This window comes from Erpetoichthys calabaricus, chromosome 4 (genome assembly GCF_900747795.2).
Source record: "Erpetoichthys calabaricus chromosome 4, fErpCal1.3, whole genome shotgun sequence".
Lineage (NCBI taxonomy): Eukaryota > Metazoa > Chordata > Cladistia > Polypteriformes > Polypteridae > Erpetoichthys > Erpetoichthys calabaricus.
The window spans coordinates 319,521,408-319,536,908 of NC_041397.2; the positions used below are offsets into that span (position 1 = coordinate 319,521,408).

At 44.5% G+C, this 15,501-nt stretch overlaps 1 protein-coding gene across 1 annotated transcript in view; it reads right to left on the bottom strand.

The window, feature by feature from the left end:
- Window positions 1-1,814: 1,814 nt before the first annotated feature.
- Window positions 1,815-15,501, bottom strand: part of LOC114641131 (uncharacterized) — a 112,784-nt gene continuing 99,097 nt past the window's right edge. Inside the window, exons 14-15 of the mRNA XM_051925834.1 lie at window positions 3,839-4,012; window positions 1,815-3,185 (exon numbers count right to left, since the gene is read on the bottom strand). Of these exons, the coding sequence (XP_051781794.1) occupies window positions 3,086-3,185; window positions 3,839-4,012 (274 nt within the window). The 3' untranslated portion in view covers window positions 1,815-3,085. The remainder of the gene's footprint in view (window positions 3,186-3,838; window positions 4,013-15,501) is intronic.

A 15,501-nucleotide genomic window follows, 5' to 3' on the forward strand; every position in this document is an offset into this window, starting at 1 on the left:
TCTATCTATCTATGAGATGTTATGTAGCATATCTGCAATGTTAGTGTGCAATATGAAAGTTATTTATGTTTATTGTCATTCTCATTTGTTAAATATCTTATTTAACTTGATTTTTTCCCTAGTTAAGTTAGCTATTTGTAAAAACATGATAGTGCTTTCTGTCAAATTAGTATAATTAGTGATTTCCACAGCCACATTTCTCCATAAAGGCAGAGAATATGAAATGAACTTTGCAAAAAGCAAAGAGACTACAGCATCCTGCTGCCTCGCCTTCAGAGCCGTGGTGTCCATGTTGTAAAGTATGCGGGTACTTATGCCAGTAGTGTATGTGTCTGTGTTTTATTAAAAAAAAGGACACAAGGCTACTTTACTTGCAAACAATACTGATTTTTAGATTTCTGAACTAGAACTTTTTAAAATACAGTTTAAAAAGCGGAGCTAATTCTGCATTTTACGTTGTTTGGCAGGTTTTGCTATCTACAGACGCCACACAGGGTGTGTCACCAGTGGCCATTTCCATTGTTGTTTTTGGTTAGACGTCACTGTGAACAGTTTACTGTATGCCAATATTTAATATTTTTCTTTGATTCATTTTTTTTTTTTACTCCCTGTGTTAGCTGGAATTGGCCACAGCAGACCCCCGTGCCCCTGTGTTAAGATATAATGGGTTGGACGATGACTGACTGACTGTATTGGGGCCTTCCAAGTTGTATGAATAGCCACGACTGTGGAATTCTCAAATTGATGGTGTGACCATTTCATATTATAACTCTATTTTTGTGCCTACATATATTTAATGATGTTTCCAGGTCTCCAGATGACCATTTTGTGGTTTCTCTGTAGAATGCGCTATATTTCATCCTTGAGACCCCCTTTGATTTTAACGAGGTGTGTCTCAGCTTTTGTGGATGGATGGATTATATCTGGTTGATGGTTTTCATTTTTGTCACCTTCAACAATTTGTGTTGGATAGTTGTGTTATGTTTATTTTATTATTATATTTGTATTTTTTTTACTTTTAGCATACTGTCCCTAGTGATTTTGATGTTCCAGAAACCCCTATCTGTAAGAATCCACATATTGTAAATGTATGTTTGCAATGGTTTGCATAAATATTTTTTAAACTCCTTTTAACAACTCGATTCTGCTTGATCCTTTTTAGAATGACATGCCGGCTTTGAGGAAGTGCTGGTGTAGAATGTTGCTTGAGAACTCCAGCACCAAGGGGTAAATGAAATTTAAATTTCTTTTGGTAACGTCCATTCAGTTCTGCAGTAATGTGGCAATTATGAACATTAGGACACTCTAGACGAGAACAGGCCATTCAGCCCAACAAAGCTCACCAGTACTATCCACTTATTTCTTCCAAGAAAACATCAAGTCGAGTTTTGAAAGACCCTAACGTCTTACTGTCTACCACACTACTTGGTAGCTTATTCCAAGTTTCTGTTGTTCTTTGTGTAAAGAAAAACTTCCTAATGTTTGTGCGAAATTTACCCTTAACAAGTTTCCAACTGTGTCCCCGTGTTCTTGATGAACTCATTTTAAAATCTCAGTCTCGAGCCACTGCACTAATTCCCTTCATAATTTTAAACACTTCAATCATGTCACCTCTTAATCTTCTTTTGCTTAAACTGTAAAGGCTCAGCTCTTTTAATCTTTCGTCATAATTCAACGCCTGTAGCCCTGGACTCAGCCTAGTCGCTCTTCTCTGGACAGCAGTACTTTAAAGGACCCTGACCAGTGCTCATCCTATTTGAACCACTAACCACACTCCCCCGAAGCAGAACAAGACAAAAAACATTAAAGCAATGAAAGGAAAAAAAAAATATTTAAAAATTAACATGCAAAACAATTTAAACGTATTTCCCCAAAAAACAAGTACATAACTAGAATTAAAGACAAACATTCACAAATTAGGGTGAGAGATGCTCTTGCTAGAGATAACCCGATTCCCCCAAATCATCCCACATTAGTTTATTGTCCTTACAGTTCAAGAGGACAGTGAAATGCTGGAAGCCCAACTGAGTGCGCCAGCAGCCGATGTCAATAACATAAATGTTCTGTCCTACTGGTCTAAAGGTCAAATAAAGTGAAACTACAAAAAAAAGTTTATCTTCAGACACCCTGAGTGAAACAAAACCTTCTTCCAGCAGGTGGCTCATTAGTCAGTTTATTTCCCTTTGTCTGTCCATCCAGTTCAATTCAGGTGGTGGTCACTCAGTGGTCGTCTGTCCACATCAAGTCAGGACCCCACCCTGGACGGCACCAGCCCATCCCAACTCCACACTCCTCTAAATGCTCCTCATCTTTTATTCGTTTTCAATGGTTCACTTGTTCAGATTGCTGCTCACTACGAGGACATGACTAGAGGGGATTATGAAGAGTAGACAGAATATAAAAGAAAATGAAAATAAAAACTGAGCCTTGTGGGCTCAGATGGAATAGTATAGTAGTAACTATAAAAGCAGGTCACTGTTCAAAACATTAATTCTGGGAAGCGAACCTACGACCTCTTGATTATGAGTCAGCAGTTCTTACCGATGCACCACTCAAGCGGTCATGTCAGTGTTGTATCCTAAACTGATTTCTTTTTCTTCGGTTATATTTTTTAATTTTGTCATTAGTACTAGAACATAAAAAAATGTGTGTTTTAAGTGTGTGTTCAACATGTTTTGCATTTCTCACATTTCCTGTCATTCTACATTTATATAGATCATTCTAGACACAGAACACATATTAAATGCTTGTGTTCCAAATAATGATATATTATTTACCCAATACAACTCCAGGCACCTTACACCAAGATAAACAAGCCTTGAGCTGAGAGAATGTTTTGCCCTTTCTGCAGAGGTGGGGTGGGGAAATGGGATAACAGGCTGCTTGCGGCTTGTGCTGATCGACACATTTGCAAAAGAAAAGACAGTAATGTAGAGGTGTGAAGGAATTTAAGGTGGCCCGGGACTACAAGTTTTTTCAGAGGCATCAGGGATTCTAGTGTGAAAAGAAGAAAGAGGAGAATTTAGGGGTGAGTGGACAGGGGGTGCCGTCACTGACGGGGGTCAGTCTGATCACTAGAGCCATCTCATGAGTAAATAGTCAGCTGCCGTCCAGACCGGTTCAGCTCCTCCTGTACCGACTCCAGATTCCTCTTCTCACTCTCACTGATCCCATTATCATAAACCCTGTGAAGAGACACAAGTGTGTGTTACAGACAGCAGGGGGTGCCACTCCACACACTGGACTATCACACTGACACGTTCCCTGATGTCACCCAGAATTCCTCTCAGTGTGTGTGGTCATCTAAGTCACATGATGAGTGTGCTGACCAGTCAGTCACTCATGTCCACTGTCCGATTGGTTGACATCCTCTGAAGGCCTGCTGGTTATGTCACATTTCAGAAAGAAGGTGGTCTGTCCAGTTGACTTGCTGTTGCCCCCACTCTCTGCCTCTCTAGTGCTCTCTCTCTCTTCGTTTTCTTCCCTTCTCCTCCTCATGGTCACATTTTCTCTTGTTTTGTCTGCTGCTTGTCTTTTTCATAGTCCATCTTATTTTTTTCTGTTGTCCACTGATCTCCCTGTCTGCTGTCCTGATCCCCCCTCTGTCTCTGGCTGGACAGTCAGCTGCAGTTCATTTCTTCTTTTTTCTTGTCCATCTTACACTCCCTCCTTGCCTTTACTCTGTTTGTCTCTCTTTATCTTTGTTGTCCTTGCTATCTGTCACCTCAGTCCAGCTCCACTTGTCCACTGTCACTCTGGTCAGTGTATGTACTGTCATGTGATCAGTCCATCCATCATTAATACATTCATACCCCCACCCCTCCTCCTCTTTACTCACACCAGTTCTTTTAATTTACAGTTGTCACTCCTGAGCCCCTCACTCAGTTGATGAGCTCCTGAATCTCCCAGGTTGTTGTTGAATAGTACCAGTACAGTCAGCTGTGAGTTTGGAGACGAGAGGATTGAGGAGAGAGCTGAGCAGCAGGCAGAGGTGAGACCACAAGAGTCCAACCTGTGGAAATGAAGAGAGACAAGTGAGAACAGACTGACAGAAGGGCTGTCATACACGTGCGCATGGGAAGCAGTCTAAGGGCTTAAGTGGGAGTAAAACACAGAGCATGGGATTAATTCATTGCACTAATGACTCTTCTCCCTCTCCGGCAATCCTCCAGAAGACAGACCAGCCTAAATCTCCTTCCACTTCTGGCAGTGTTTCACAACCCGGTTGACCTCACTTCTGCCCGAAAAACACACCTCTTCCTTTCCCACAACTATAAAGCCAGAGCATTTGTTTTAAGTTGCTGTCTATGTTATGACTCAGTGTTTAAAGATTATTCAATGTTTTGAGTTATTTTATGCAAAACCCAACACTATACGGGGTGGACTCCCCTTACTTTCATATTGTTTCTTGTCTCTTATTACAGTGGCGTAGTCAGCAGGATACTACTCCCAGAATGTCCAAGGGACGGGACCTGAACGCAGTATTGACAACTTTTGCTACAGAACCTACAGGAACGTGTCACAGAATCTGAGGTGAGGCTAGAGGCATGCCTTACTCTCCACCAAGACCAAGCCAGATTACCTTCCTAGGTACTCGTTACCTTAACAGACCAAGACAATGTGGAGGCCTATTTCCTCATATTTAAAAGGGTTGCCACCAGATATTGCTGGCCACGAGATGACTGGGGAAACATCTTGGCTCCCTTCCTGAAGGGTGCGGTGCAACGTGCTTACTACGACCTCTCGGAGGAAAATGCAGCCGATTAGAACAAACTCCGTGGTGAGGTCCTCAAAAGACTTGGCGTATCCATGGATCAGCAGATGGGAGTAGGTAGCCATTTAAAAACATGGAAGGCCTCATTGATATCATCGAGTGGCATCGAGAGGTGTCCCAATCTGAGAGGTCCTAAAGGCCCATGTACCAAGCCAGACAGGTAAGGGGTGGGCTGCCAGACTCCAGTTGCAGCAGCAACAACAACACAGCCTGCAGCGCCGACCCAGGGATGAGATCCAAGGAAAAACCCTCAACCCCCCACTGTTTCAAGTGTGGGGAACTGGGACACATAGTTACTACCTGTCCACTCCTCCTGGAACTGATGGAGTGTGGCTGGGCCCATGGAGAAAGGTACTGTGCATTGGTTAACCCCTCATCTCATTCCAATAAAGGTGTGGCAATTGTGAATGGTTATAATGTCTCCGTTTTGTTCAACTCTGGTAGTAACATTTCCATTGTTGCTCATCGATTAGTATTGCTGCGACAGTGGCTCTGCAAATCATCCAGCATAACCTGTATTCACGGGAAACATGGTCTTACACTATTGGCACCTGTATCATCAGTGTAGCCAATAACCTCCAAAGTCTACCGGTGGCCATATTGCCTGACCCACTGTACCCCGTGATACTAGGTCAAGACTGGATGAAAAGTATAAGCGGCAATCTAACTGCCATTCCAAATAAACATTTAGGCCTAGTTATGGACGTTAAACATACATCCCAGACTGCTTCCACGCCGTGTTCTTCCCCCGGCAACTAAAACGGATGCAGCTGCTCAGTGCGACGTGGGTATTTGACACTGCGTCATGCCCATTGAGGTCAGCTCAGATCCCCTTCATACAGTACAATTTCAGTTTAAACAAACGCCGAGCTCCTTTAAAAGGGAGCAATGGAATAATTCCTTAAAGAATGCTATTAATGCAGTTGTCTCAGTCAATGGCCAATGCAAACATCGTCCTATGCCACAGGGACTCCACTTTGTTATCAATAATGATCCAGTTTATTGAGTAACTAAAAACACGAGGGGGAGGTACAGTCCCTGCTCTTAGTCCCATGCACCATCCGGCAGGGGGTCTGTGAGCTAGTTGCATACCCACCTCCTAGGTGCCCATTTGGGAACCGAAAAAACACTACAGCGTATTAAGGTCCATTTGTATTGGCCTAGGATCAATGAGGAAGTCAGTCTCTTTTTTAGGTCATGCCCCGAGTGTCAATTGAGACAGATTCCCCGGCAGGACCGTGCTCCTCTAGTACCCCTTCCCTTAATTGATGTCCCGCTCCAACGTATTGGGGTAGACATTGTGGGACCCCTTGAACCCTCGTCGTGAGGACACAAATACCTTCTAGTCCTCGTCAATTATACCACTCGATTTCCTGAAGCTGTTCCATTGCCTTCAGCCAACTCTAAAACGATTGCATGGGAACTCATAGGGGTCTTTGCGCGAGCTGGTATTCAAAGTCCTAACTAACCATGAAACCCTTTTTACTTTGGAAACGTTCAAGGAGGTGGCCCAGTTAATGAGAATAAAGCGTCTAAAAACTTCAGTGCATCACCTCCAGACCGATGGTTTAGTTGATAGGTTCAATGAAACCCTCCAGCAGATGCTATGAAAGTGGTCAGCGAGGATGGAAGAAACTGAGACCAGCTGCTTCCCCTACTGGGAGGTACCCCAAGCCTCCACGGGCTTCTCCCCATTTAAATTGTTATATGGACGACAACCCCATGGAATATTGGACATTCTAAAGGAAGGATTGGAGGAGGAGGCCACCCCATCTACAAACATTCTGGAATACATCACTCAGTTGCGCGATAAATTAGAAACAAAATCAGACCTCTCCTAAAAGAGTACTTAGAAAATTCCTAAACGGCACAGGTCTGCTGTTACGACCGTGTCACGAGCTTCCTGGAATTCCAACTGGGGGACCGAGTCATGATCCTTGTTCCCACCTCTCATTCCAAATTACTGGCCCATTGGCTGGGCTCTTACAAAGTTAAGGAGCGAAAAGGACTTGTCGACTATTTAGTAAAACAGCCGAATCGTCTACCAAGTGAACAAATCTACCATATAAACGTACTGAAACCATGGAAGGACAGGGAATCCGATCCCTCCTCCGGTCAGTATCGTTCCCTATTTGCCAAAAATTTTAACCTTAACTTCAGTTCCAATTTGACATCCCAACAGCAGCAGGAGTTCAAAGCAGCCATCCTGTCAGTACCAGGAGTGATAAGTGAAATGCCCAGCCAGACCTCTCTCATTGAGCATGATATCATGACAGAACCCAGGGTTGTGGTCAAAGAGAGGCCCTATCGCTTACTGGAAGCCAAACAAGCCGAGCCAAAGTAGAGCTCAAGATCAGGCGTATTCGGGACCTAAGCATAATTGAAGAGAGCCACAGCCCATGGTCCAAGTCCTATTGTCCTGGTCCTTACGCCGGACGGGAGTTGGCGCTTCTGCAACAACTTCCGACGGCTTAACCAAGTCTTCCAATTGGATGCCTATCTGATGCCTCGAGTCAATTATCTCCTCGAATGCTTGGGAAAGGCCCAATACTTAACCACTCTCCACATGACCAAAGGGTATTGGCAAATTCCTATAATGGAGTCCGCAAAAGTAAAGACTGCATTTAGTACACCTAGTGGACACTGGTAGAACTGTGTCCTCCCATTTGGCTTGCATATGGCCCCTGCGACCATCCAGCGTCTGGTGGACAAAGTGCTTAGACCACACAATGCTTAATAGTGCTGTCTACCTGGATGACATAGTCATCTATTCCAGCACATCGGAGGAACACCTATTGCAAGTCCAGATGGTGCTACAAACGCCAGCATCAGCCGGCCTCCATATCAATCGAAAAAAGTGCCACTTCGGCATGTCAGAAGCCAAATATTTAGGCTACCTAGTAGGTAGGGCCACCGTCAGGCCACAGTGTTCAAAAGTCCAAACTATTCTTCATTGGCCCCGTCCGAAAACCAAATGGCAAGTCCAAGCCTTCCTAAGGCTAGCGAGTTACTACCACCGGTTTGTTTCTCGTTGCTCTGAAAGGGCAGTACCTTTGACCAATTTAACAAAGAGAAGGGCTCCCAATTCTGTGGTATGGGACGACAAGGCTGAGATGGCATTTTGTGACCTCAAGCAGGCCCTTACATCAGCACCAGTGTTAAGCGCCCCAGATTTTTCTCTCCCTTTTCTTCTCCAGATGGACGCTTCAGACACAGGCCTTGGGGCAGTGCTGAGCCAAAGCGTCAATGGTGCTGAATACCCCATTATGTACTTTAGCCGGAACCTGCTGGATCAGGAGACCATGTACGCTGTGGTGGAGTAAGAAGCCCTCGAGATTAAAGAGGCAGTAACACAGCTAAGTTACTACCTCCTGGGTCAAGAATTTACCCTTGTTACAGACTATGCTGCCCTCCAGTGGATAGACCTACACAGGGAATCGAATCCTTGAGTCACAAGGTGGCTTTTGGACCTTCAGCCCTATCATTTTCTGTAGTTTATTGGAGGGGTTCTCTTCAAGCCCATGCCATTGCCCTCTCCTGTATTTATAAACTCTCGGTTCGGGCTGCCTGACCCAGTGGGTCTGGACTGAATGGGGGCCGTGTCGCACATGTGCGCATGGGAAGCAGTCTAAAGGCTCAAGTGGGAGTAAAACACAGAATATGGGGTTAATTCATTGTAATAATGCCTCTTCTCCCTCTCCTGCAGACCTCCAGAAGATAGACCCGCCTAAATCTCCTCCCATTTCCGGCAGCATTTCACAACCTGGTTGACGTCATTTCTGCCAAAAGACATACCTCTTCCTTTCCCTCAACTATCAAGCAGGAACATTTGTTTTAAGTTGCAGTCTATGTTATAACTCCGTGCTTAATGATTACTTGTTGTTTTGAGTTATTTCGTGCGTCTCTTATTACAGGATACATAGCACAAGGGTTCAATGACTGCGCTGTTGAGTTTTCACCGAAATGCACTTTGAATCTGAGACCACTGATGTCCTTATAAGGTAAGATGTTATTATACCTGACAACATCTTCTGCCTTTCTGCCACACTGACTGGTGACAAGTCATTCAAAGTGACATGTTGACAATGGACAGGAATGTGAAGGACATGAAGCAGACAGTGTCCTGCACTCAAGTGTCCAGACAGACTTGTCAAAGCTGATGACAGCAGAGTGACCACCTTGGATTTCCGTCTGTAACTGAGGACTCGTGACATGGAGGGGCTTTGACTGACATAATGGACAGGACTGACTGACTTCTATCCCCTGATATCCCATAACTACTCCATTTCCATCTCCTTTAATGTTGCCCACTCCTCCTATCCCATAATGCCATGTCAGTCGTATTTTCTTATACAGCACACAGCCTTAGTGTGTCTACAGGCCACAGAGACTCGGGTTCAATGCAAGTCACAGTCAGTGAGGGAACATCTTTAGTATCCTTGAGAAGAAACTCATCTGAGTGAAGGGGACAACTGTGAGGGGCTGCCGTGATCGGCCATGTGCTCAGGACACTTGCTATGAAGACTCGGCCTGACATCACATCCTGCACCAGCTTGCCTGCTAAGTGACAAGGGACATGTTTAGGATGGGGAGGAGTACTGGGGGTGCACATGAGTTTTCTCCTTTTCTCTCACTAGTTTTTCCTTCACAGATTCCTTCCTGTCTCTTATTTGATGTTTACAGACATTGAGCCGCTGAGGTGGTCAGTTAGACCCCCTGAGTGTGGACGCTCTGTGATGACCTGTCCATCCTGATTGTGTTCAGTTTCTGCTACTGGGAGAGGCCCTGCCACTTAGTGACCTCAACCAGGAGTGACCAGAATCAGAATGACCTTACTGGGCAGGTGACCACATGGACTGGGAATTTGTGTGGCTATACTGGGAGAATAAAGAACAAGAATATAAAAATAAGAGAAATACAAATGAGTCATTCAAACCACAGTAAGCTCCCCTGACCAAGTCTGCTTATTCTATATGTTGAATTGCTGCCACATGATTGGCTCCTTGGAGGATCAGGTGATTTGCTAACAACTAAATGTACGTAATAAAGCGGCCACGAAGTACATACACGTGTGAATGAGGAGTCAAATGGATTTGCACTTTCAGTGTGGGTGTTGACTAAAGTCGACATCCATGGACAGAAGCAGAGATGTTGACCACCAAAGGGCAGATTGTTTGGTTTTATCCAGTAGATCAGGGGTCTGCAAAGTCAGTCCCAGAGGGCCGTAGTGGCTGCAGATTTTTGGGCCAAGCCAAATTCTTAATGAGAAGTCAGTTATTGCTGTTGATACACTTACATTTTTAAGCTTCATTTTAGTTGTTTAGTTTGAAAAGATCAAAGTATTATCACATAAATATGACAATGCTGTCCAAAGCTATGAATAATATAGCCAATGCAAAGCATGGAGATCGAGAAGAGCAGAGGGCCCAGGACAGAGAGGTGAGGACCTCCTGGTGTGACTGGCACGGAGCTGGACCTGCTGTGGCCTATCAGTCACATAGCACTTAAACCACTAGAGGACACCGCCAGAGATATCCAGGATGTTCTCATTCTGGACAGTAGAATGACATGCTTGACCTATCAAAAGACCTAAAATCTGAGCAGACAGGAACTGCCAAGAAGGCAATCCAAGGTAACCAAATCCACAACACACGTCAGAGAAAAACCAGGGAAAAGAGCAGAAAGTTATCAGAAATACATCTAATGAATGTCTGCCCAGAGTCTGCTGCCATATGCAAATCATTCTTTACTTGAAGTAGAGCCATACTGTGCTGTCAGACCAGACTGAGACGACTCCATCAGCTGATTATGTTACGTGACTGGTGTGTTGGGAGGCCACAACACTCTTGAGAAGTGAGTGATGGACCTAGACTGGTTCAGATTGTCACATCAAGTCAAGACTGTTCTAATGGTGGGGATACAGAAGAAATTTTCAAAGTAGCTGGCACAGAGCTGGTGTCACAGGATGGATTTATTATTGTCATAAAAGTCGCAATTAGGACATGAAGACAAGATTTGAGAAGAGTGGTGGAGACTGGGTCTGGTGCACAAGTAGGCGGTCTCACAGAGCAGGTCATTAATAAATGGAGATGAAACTGGAGAAGGAGCTGGACAGACAAAGAAGACAGAAGGAGGACAAAAGGAGGGTGGATTTACTTAGGCTTTTAATTTTATCGTTAAAAGTCACAGTCATCAGTGGAGCAGCTGATCAGCAGATAGAGGCTGAAGTCGTTAATTTACCTCAGAGAACTAAACCCTCAGATTATCAGGACATGGTGTCACTCTGTAAGCCCTTTGATGGTCACAGAAAGCCTGGGCATATGGCACAATGAGGCCAGTCTTAGGTGACACAGTCTTATGTGACAACAGAACCAGCAGTTCGCAATCTTACTGGTCTCCCTTGACACCTATGTGTACTCATCGTGAACTCTCTGGTTTAGTAAAATATTTAGAAGGAAACTTCAGGGAGATAGTAAAGGACTGAGAACTACTCATTCGCTTACAGCCAAAAATTACGGCCATGACATCCTTAGAAAAGATCAAATCCATGATATAAGAACGAGCTGACATAGCGGAATGAGAACACAAACAAGCCTTCAAATGAAATAAGATCTTCAATTGTCGAGGATTGCCTTATAATAAAGCAAATAGGTTGGAACAAAAACCTGCGGCCATTGTAGCCTACAAGGAACGACTCTGCAGACCCCTGAAGTAGATGACAGAAGTGACCTCCAGAAGGAGAGAGTTTCACACACTTGCAGCTCAACATCAAATCTCAGTTATCTCTGAGCACTGAGGGTCCGGGGTCAGCTATGTGTTTGTCCAGCCAGTCCTACCGTTTAACTGTCCATCAGAGACTCTGTGATCCACTGACCGACTCGGCTGGTCAGATGAAGGTGGTGAGTTTCTGGCCGAACAGTCCTGTGATGAGGAGTTAAAAGGTGGAGGTGAAATCTTCAAACAAGACCTTCACGCATGTCCAGGGCAGTTGAAGTTTAGGCTGAAACTTCCCTCATCATCCATAGACCCATTGGCTCAATAGGCAAACAGCAGAGGGTAAAGGAAATCTGGTGTGGAACTCTTGAGGTCAGTCAGGCAGAGGTTCTCAATGGTCTCCATTACTACAGACGTCAAGGTGACTCATCCATAGTCATTAAGGTTGTGGTTTTTGATTTGCCTGCTACTGGGATGATGGTGGAGATCTTGAAGCAGACAAGGCCAGAGCACAAGTCCAGAGATCAGTTAAAAATGTCCACAAATTCAGGAGACAGTTGGTCTGTTCAGAGGAGGTGAGATCTGGGCTGGCCATATTTTGGAATTTTGCTTCTTGAATAAGCCAAGGTCTCTTTTGTATTGCTGGACAAGAAGGTGAAAGGATAAAGTGGGGTGTGAAATACCAGAGGTGACCGACAGGCTCATCACTGTCCTATTGTGGACCAAATCGGACATTAAATTTGTCTCAGATGGTCGGTTAGGCTGAGTTGGCTGAGCCACTGGACATTTTCTTCTTGTAGTTGCAGACTTGTTGGTCACTTGTCTACATGTTTCTTAAGCTTGTCTCAGAACGTCCTCTTGTCCTCTCCATTTTTTCCCCAGGCTGTGCTGTTCCTCCCAGTTCTTTTTTCTGTTGCAGTTCTTGGAGGTCAGGCTCAAACCCGGGTCTGTCCTTGGTGTTCCTCATGATTGTTTTGGTGCTAATACCCTCCAACACTTTATTGCCCCCACTGCTCTGAGTTCCTAATCCCATCTCCTCTCCTCCCTGTGATCTTGTCTTACTCTCTAAAGCTGGGTGGTCATTTCTACTGCTGCTGTCCACCCTTTCCCTGATTTCTCTGTCTCCTTGTCCGTCTGTCCTGCTGTCTTCTTTCATGACAACATTACAACAACTATGACAAGAACAGGCCATTCAGGTCAACAAGCCCACCCATCCTCTTCACCTCGATTCTCCAAAATAACATCATGTTGAGATTTGAAGGTCCCTAAAGTCCTGCTGTCTACCACACTACATGGTCACCTACTCCATGTGTCATTGGGTGAACTTTTGTGCTAAATGATCCATAAGTTCCCACTGTGTCTTTTGTGGAGTTTATTTTAAACTAACAGATGACATCCCTAGTCCTGTTCAGTCTGTCAACTCTTACTCAGTACAAACGCTCAACTCCTTTGACGTCCCCTCACAGCTCAGACCCCTCAGTTCATTAGTCAGCCTTGTCACTCCTCTCTGGACTTTCACTAGCACTGCTGTTTTGTCTTTGCTGTAATATAGAGACCACCACTACACACAGCACTCCATCTGAGGCCTCACCGGTGTGTTATTTAACTTGAGCAGAATCTCCTGTGACTTGTCCTCCACACTTTAGGGTGCCATATAACCCAACATTCATGGAGATAAGCACAAGATCTACCACAAGTCACAGAATGTGCCATGCACCTCCATTCAGTGTTTTTCTCCTCAAAGTGTGACTTTGTTAAATGAACTCAGTCGTCAGCTGGCCGTAGTTTAACATTTCATTCATGACAGACACTGTTGGGCTCCATTTCTGTACAAACTTCTTTGTTTTCCTGTCTATTTTTACAAATTGACGTCTTCATGTGTTGTCGTTCTTTAATTTGTCATTTGTGTGCTGTTGTCAACTCAAAACATGTCACTTGTGACCGCAGTGCTAAACTTCTACAGGACATGTCAGCCATTTGATAAACATATTTCATGACATCTGAATTTATAAAACAATGACAATGTTTGAGATGTGGGCCTACATCTTGCTTACAACCTGGGGGTTGTATATCGTAGATAAGAATGTATTGATCATTTCACTAAAGAACAAACTAATAATATTTGTGCAAGTTCCCTCTTATCTGACTGTTGTCGATTATTTCACACGGTGACAGTGAGTAAAGGCCTACAGCTATGTGTGCGGTCAAGGGGATGGATGTGGGGAGATTTGGTGGGACTTAATACTGTTAGATATTGTGAATGGAGCACGATAGGCATTGAGACCTCGGTGAAGAGTTTTTGAATCACATCGGTGATAATAAAGACCATCTTTTAATTCATTCATATTGTGGCTCATTTTTCTTGCACATTCCCTTTTTTAAGTCTTAACTCTGTCCACTATGACTTCCTGAGTCCTCCTTATAAGTAGCACATTCAAGAGTCAGACACCCCCCATATTCAAATATCACATTTCTACTTCCTACGTGTAACTCTTTACATTTATTTATGTTATGTTTCATCTGCCCAACCCTGTCTAAGTGCCTTTGTGACAATTCAGCTGATTGTCCGTTATCTACTGGACTGTTATGGAACCACACCATGAGTGACCTCAGTTAGCAGATTTGCATTGTGGTAACTAGTGGTTGTCCACCACAATCCTACAATGAATGGCCCTCTGAAGCTCTCAGTGTCTGATCAGCGTGAGCCAATAGGAGAACTCCTAGACTTGGCCTTGCAGAGACAACTTCTAAACATCACCAGCGGACCGCTTGCTGGTGACGCCCAGTGAACTACTACTCAGTCCCACCTTACCACACTTGACCTTCCACCTACTTTGAGATCCTCTGCAAACTTAACTGGCCTACTCATTGTATTCTTGTCAAATCATGTACAGTGCATCTGGAAAGTATTCACAGTGCATCGCTTTTTCCACATTTTGTTATGTTACAGCCTTATTCCAAAATGGATTAAATTAATTTTTTCCGCAGAATTCTACACACAACACCCCATAATGACAATGTGAAAAAAGTTTACTTGAGGTTTTTGCAAATTTATTAAAAATAAAAAAACTGAGAAATCCCATGTCCATAAGTATTCACAGCCTTTGCTCAATACTTTGTCGATGCACCTTTGGCAGCAATTCCAGCCTCAAGTCTTGTTGAATATGATGCCACAAGCTTGGCACACCTATCCTTGGCCAGTTTCGCCCATTCCTCTTTGCAGCACCTCTCAAGCTCCATCAGGCTGGATGGGAAGCGTCGGTGCACAGCCATTTTAAGATCTCTCCAGAGATGTTCAATCGGATTCAAGTCTGGGCTCTGACTGGGCCACTCAAGGACATTCACAGAGTTGTCCTGAAGCCACTCCTTTGGCTGTGTGCTTAGGGTCGTTGTCCTGCTGAAAGATGAACCGTCGTCCCAGTCTGAGGTCAAGAGCGCTCTGGAGCAGGTTTCATCCAGGTTGTCTCTGTACATTGCTGCAGTCATCTTTCCCTTTATCCTGACTAGTCTCCCAGTCCCTGTCACTGAAAAACATCCACATGATGCTGCCACCACCATGTTTCACTGTAGGGATGGTGCAAGGTTTCCTCCAAACGTGACGCCTGGCATTCACACCAAAGAGTTCAATCTTTGTCTCATCAGACCAGAGAATTTTCTTTCTCATGGTCTGAGAGTCCAGGAGGTCAACCATGTGCCTTTTACTAAGGAGTGGTTTTCGTCTGGCCACTCTACCATACAGGCCTGATTGATGGATTGCTGCAGAGATGGTTGTCCTTCTGGAAGGTTCTCCTCTCTCCACAGAGGACCTCTGGAGCTCTGACAGAGTGACCATCGGGTTCTTGGTCACCTCCCTGACTAAGGCCCTTCTCCCCCGATCACTCAGTTTAGATGGCCAGCCAGCTCTAGGAAGAGTCCTGGTGGTTTCGAACTTCTTCCACTTATGGATAATGGAGGCCACTGTGCTCATTGGGACCTTCAAAGCAGCAGAAATGTTTCTGTAACCTTCCCCAGAT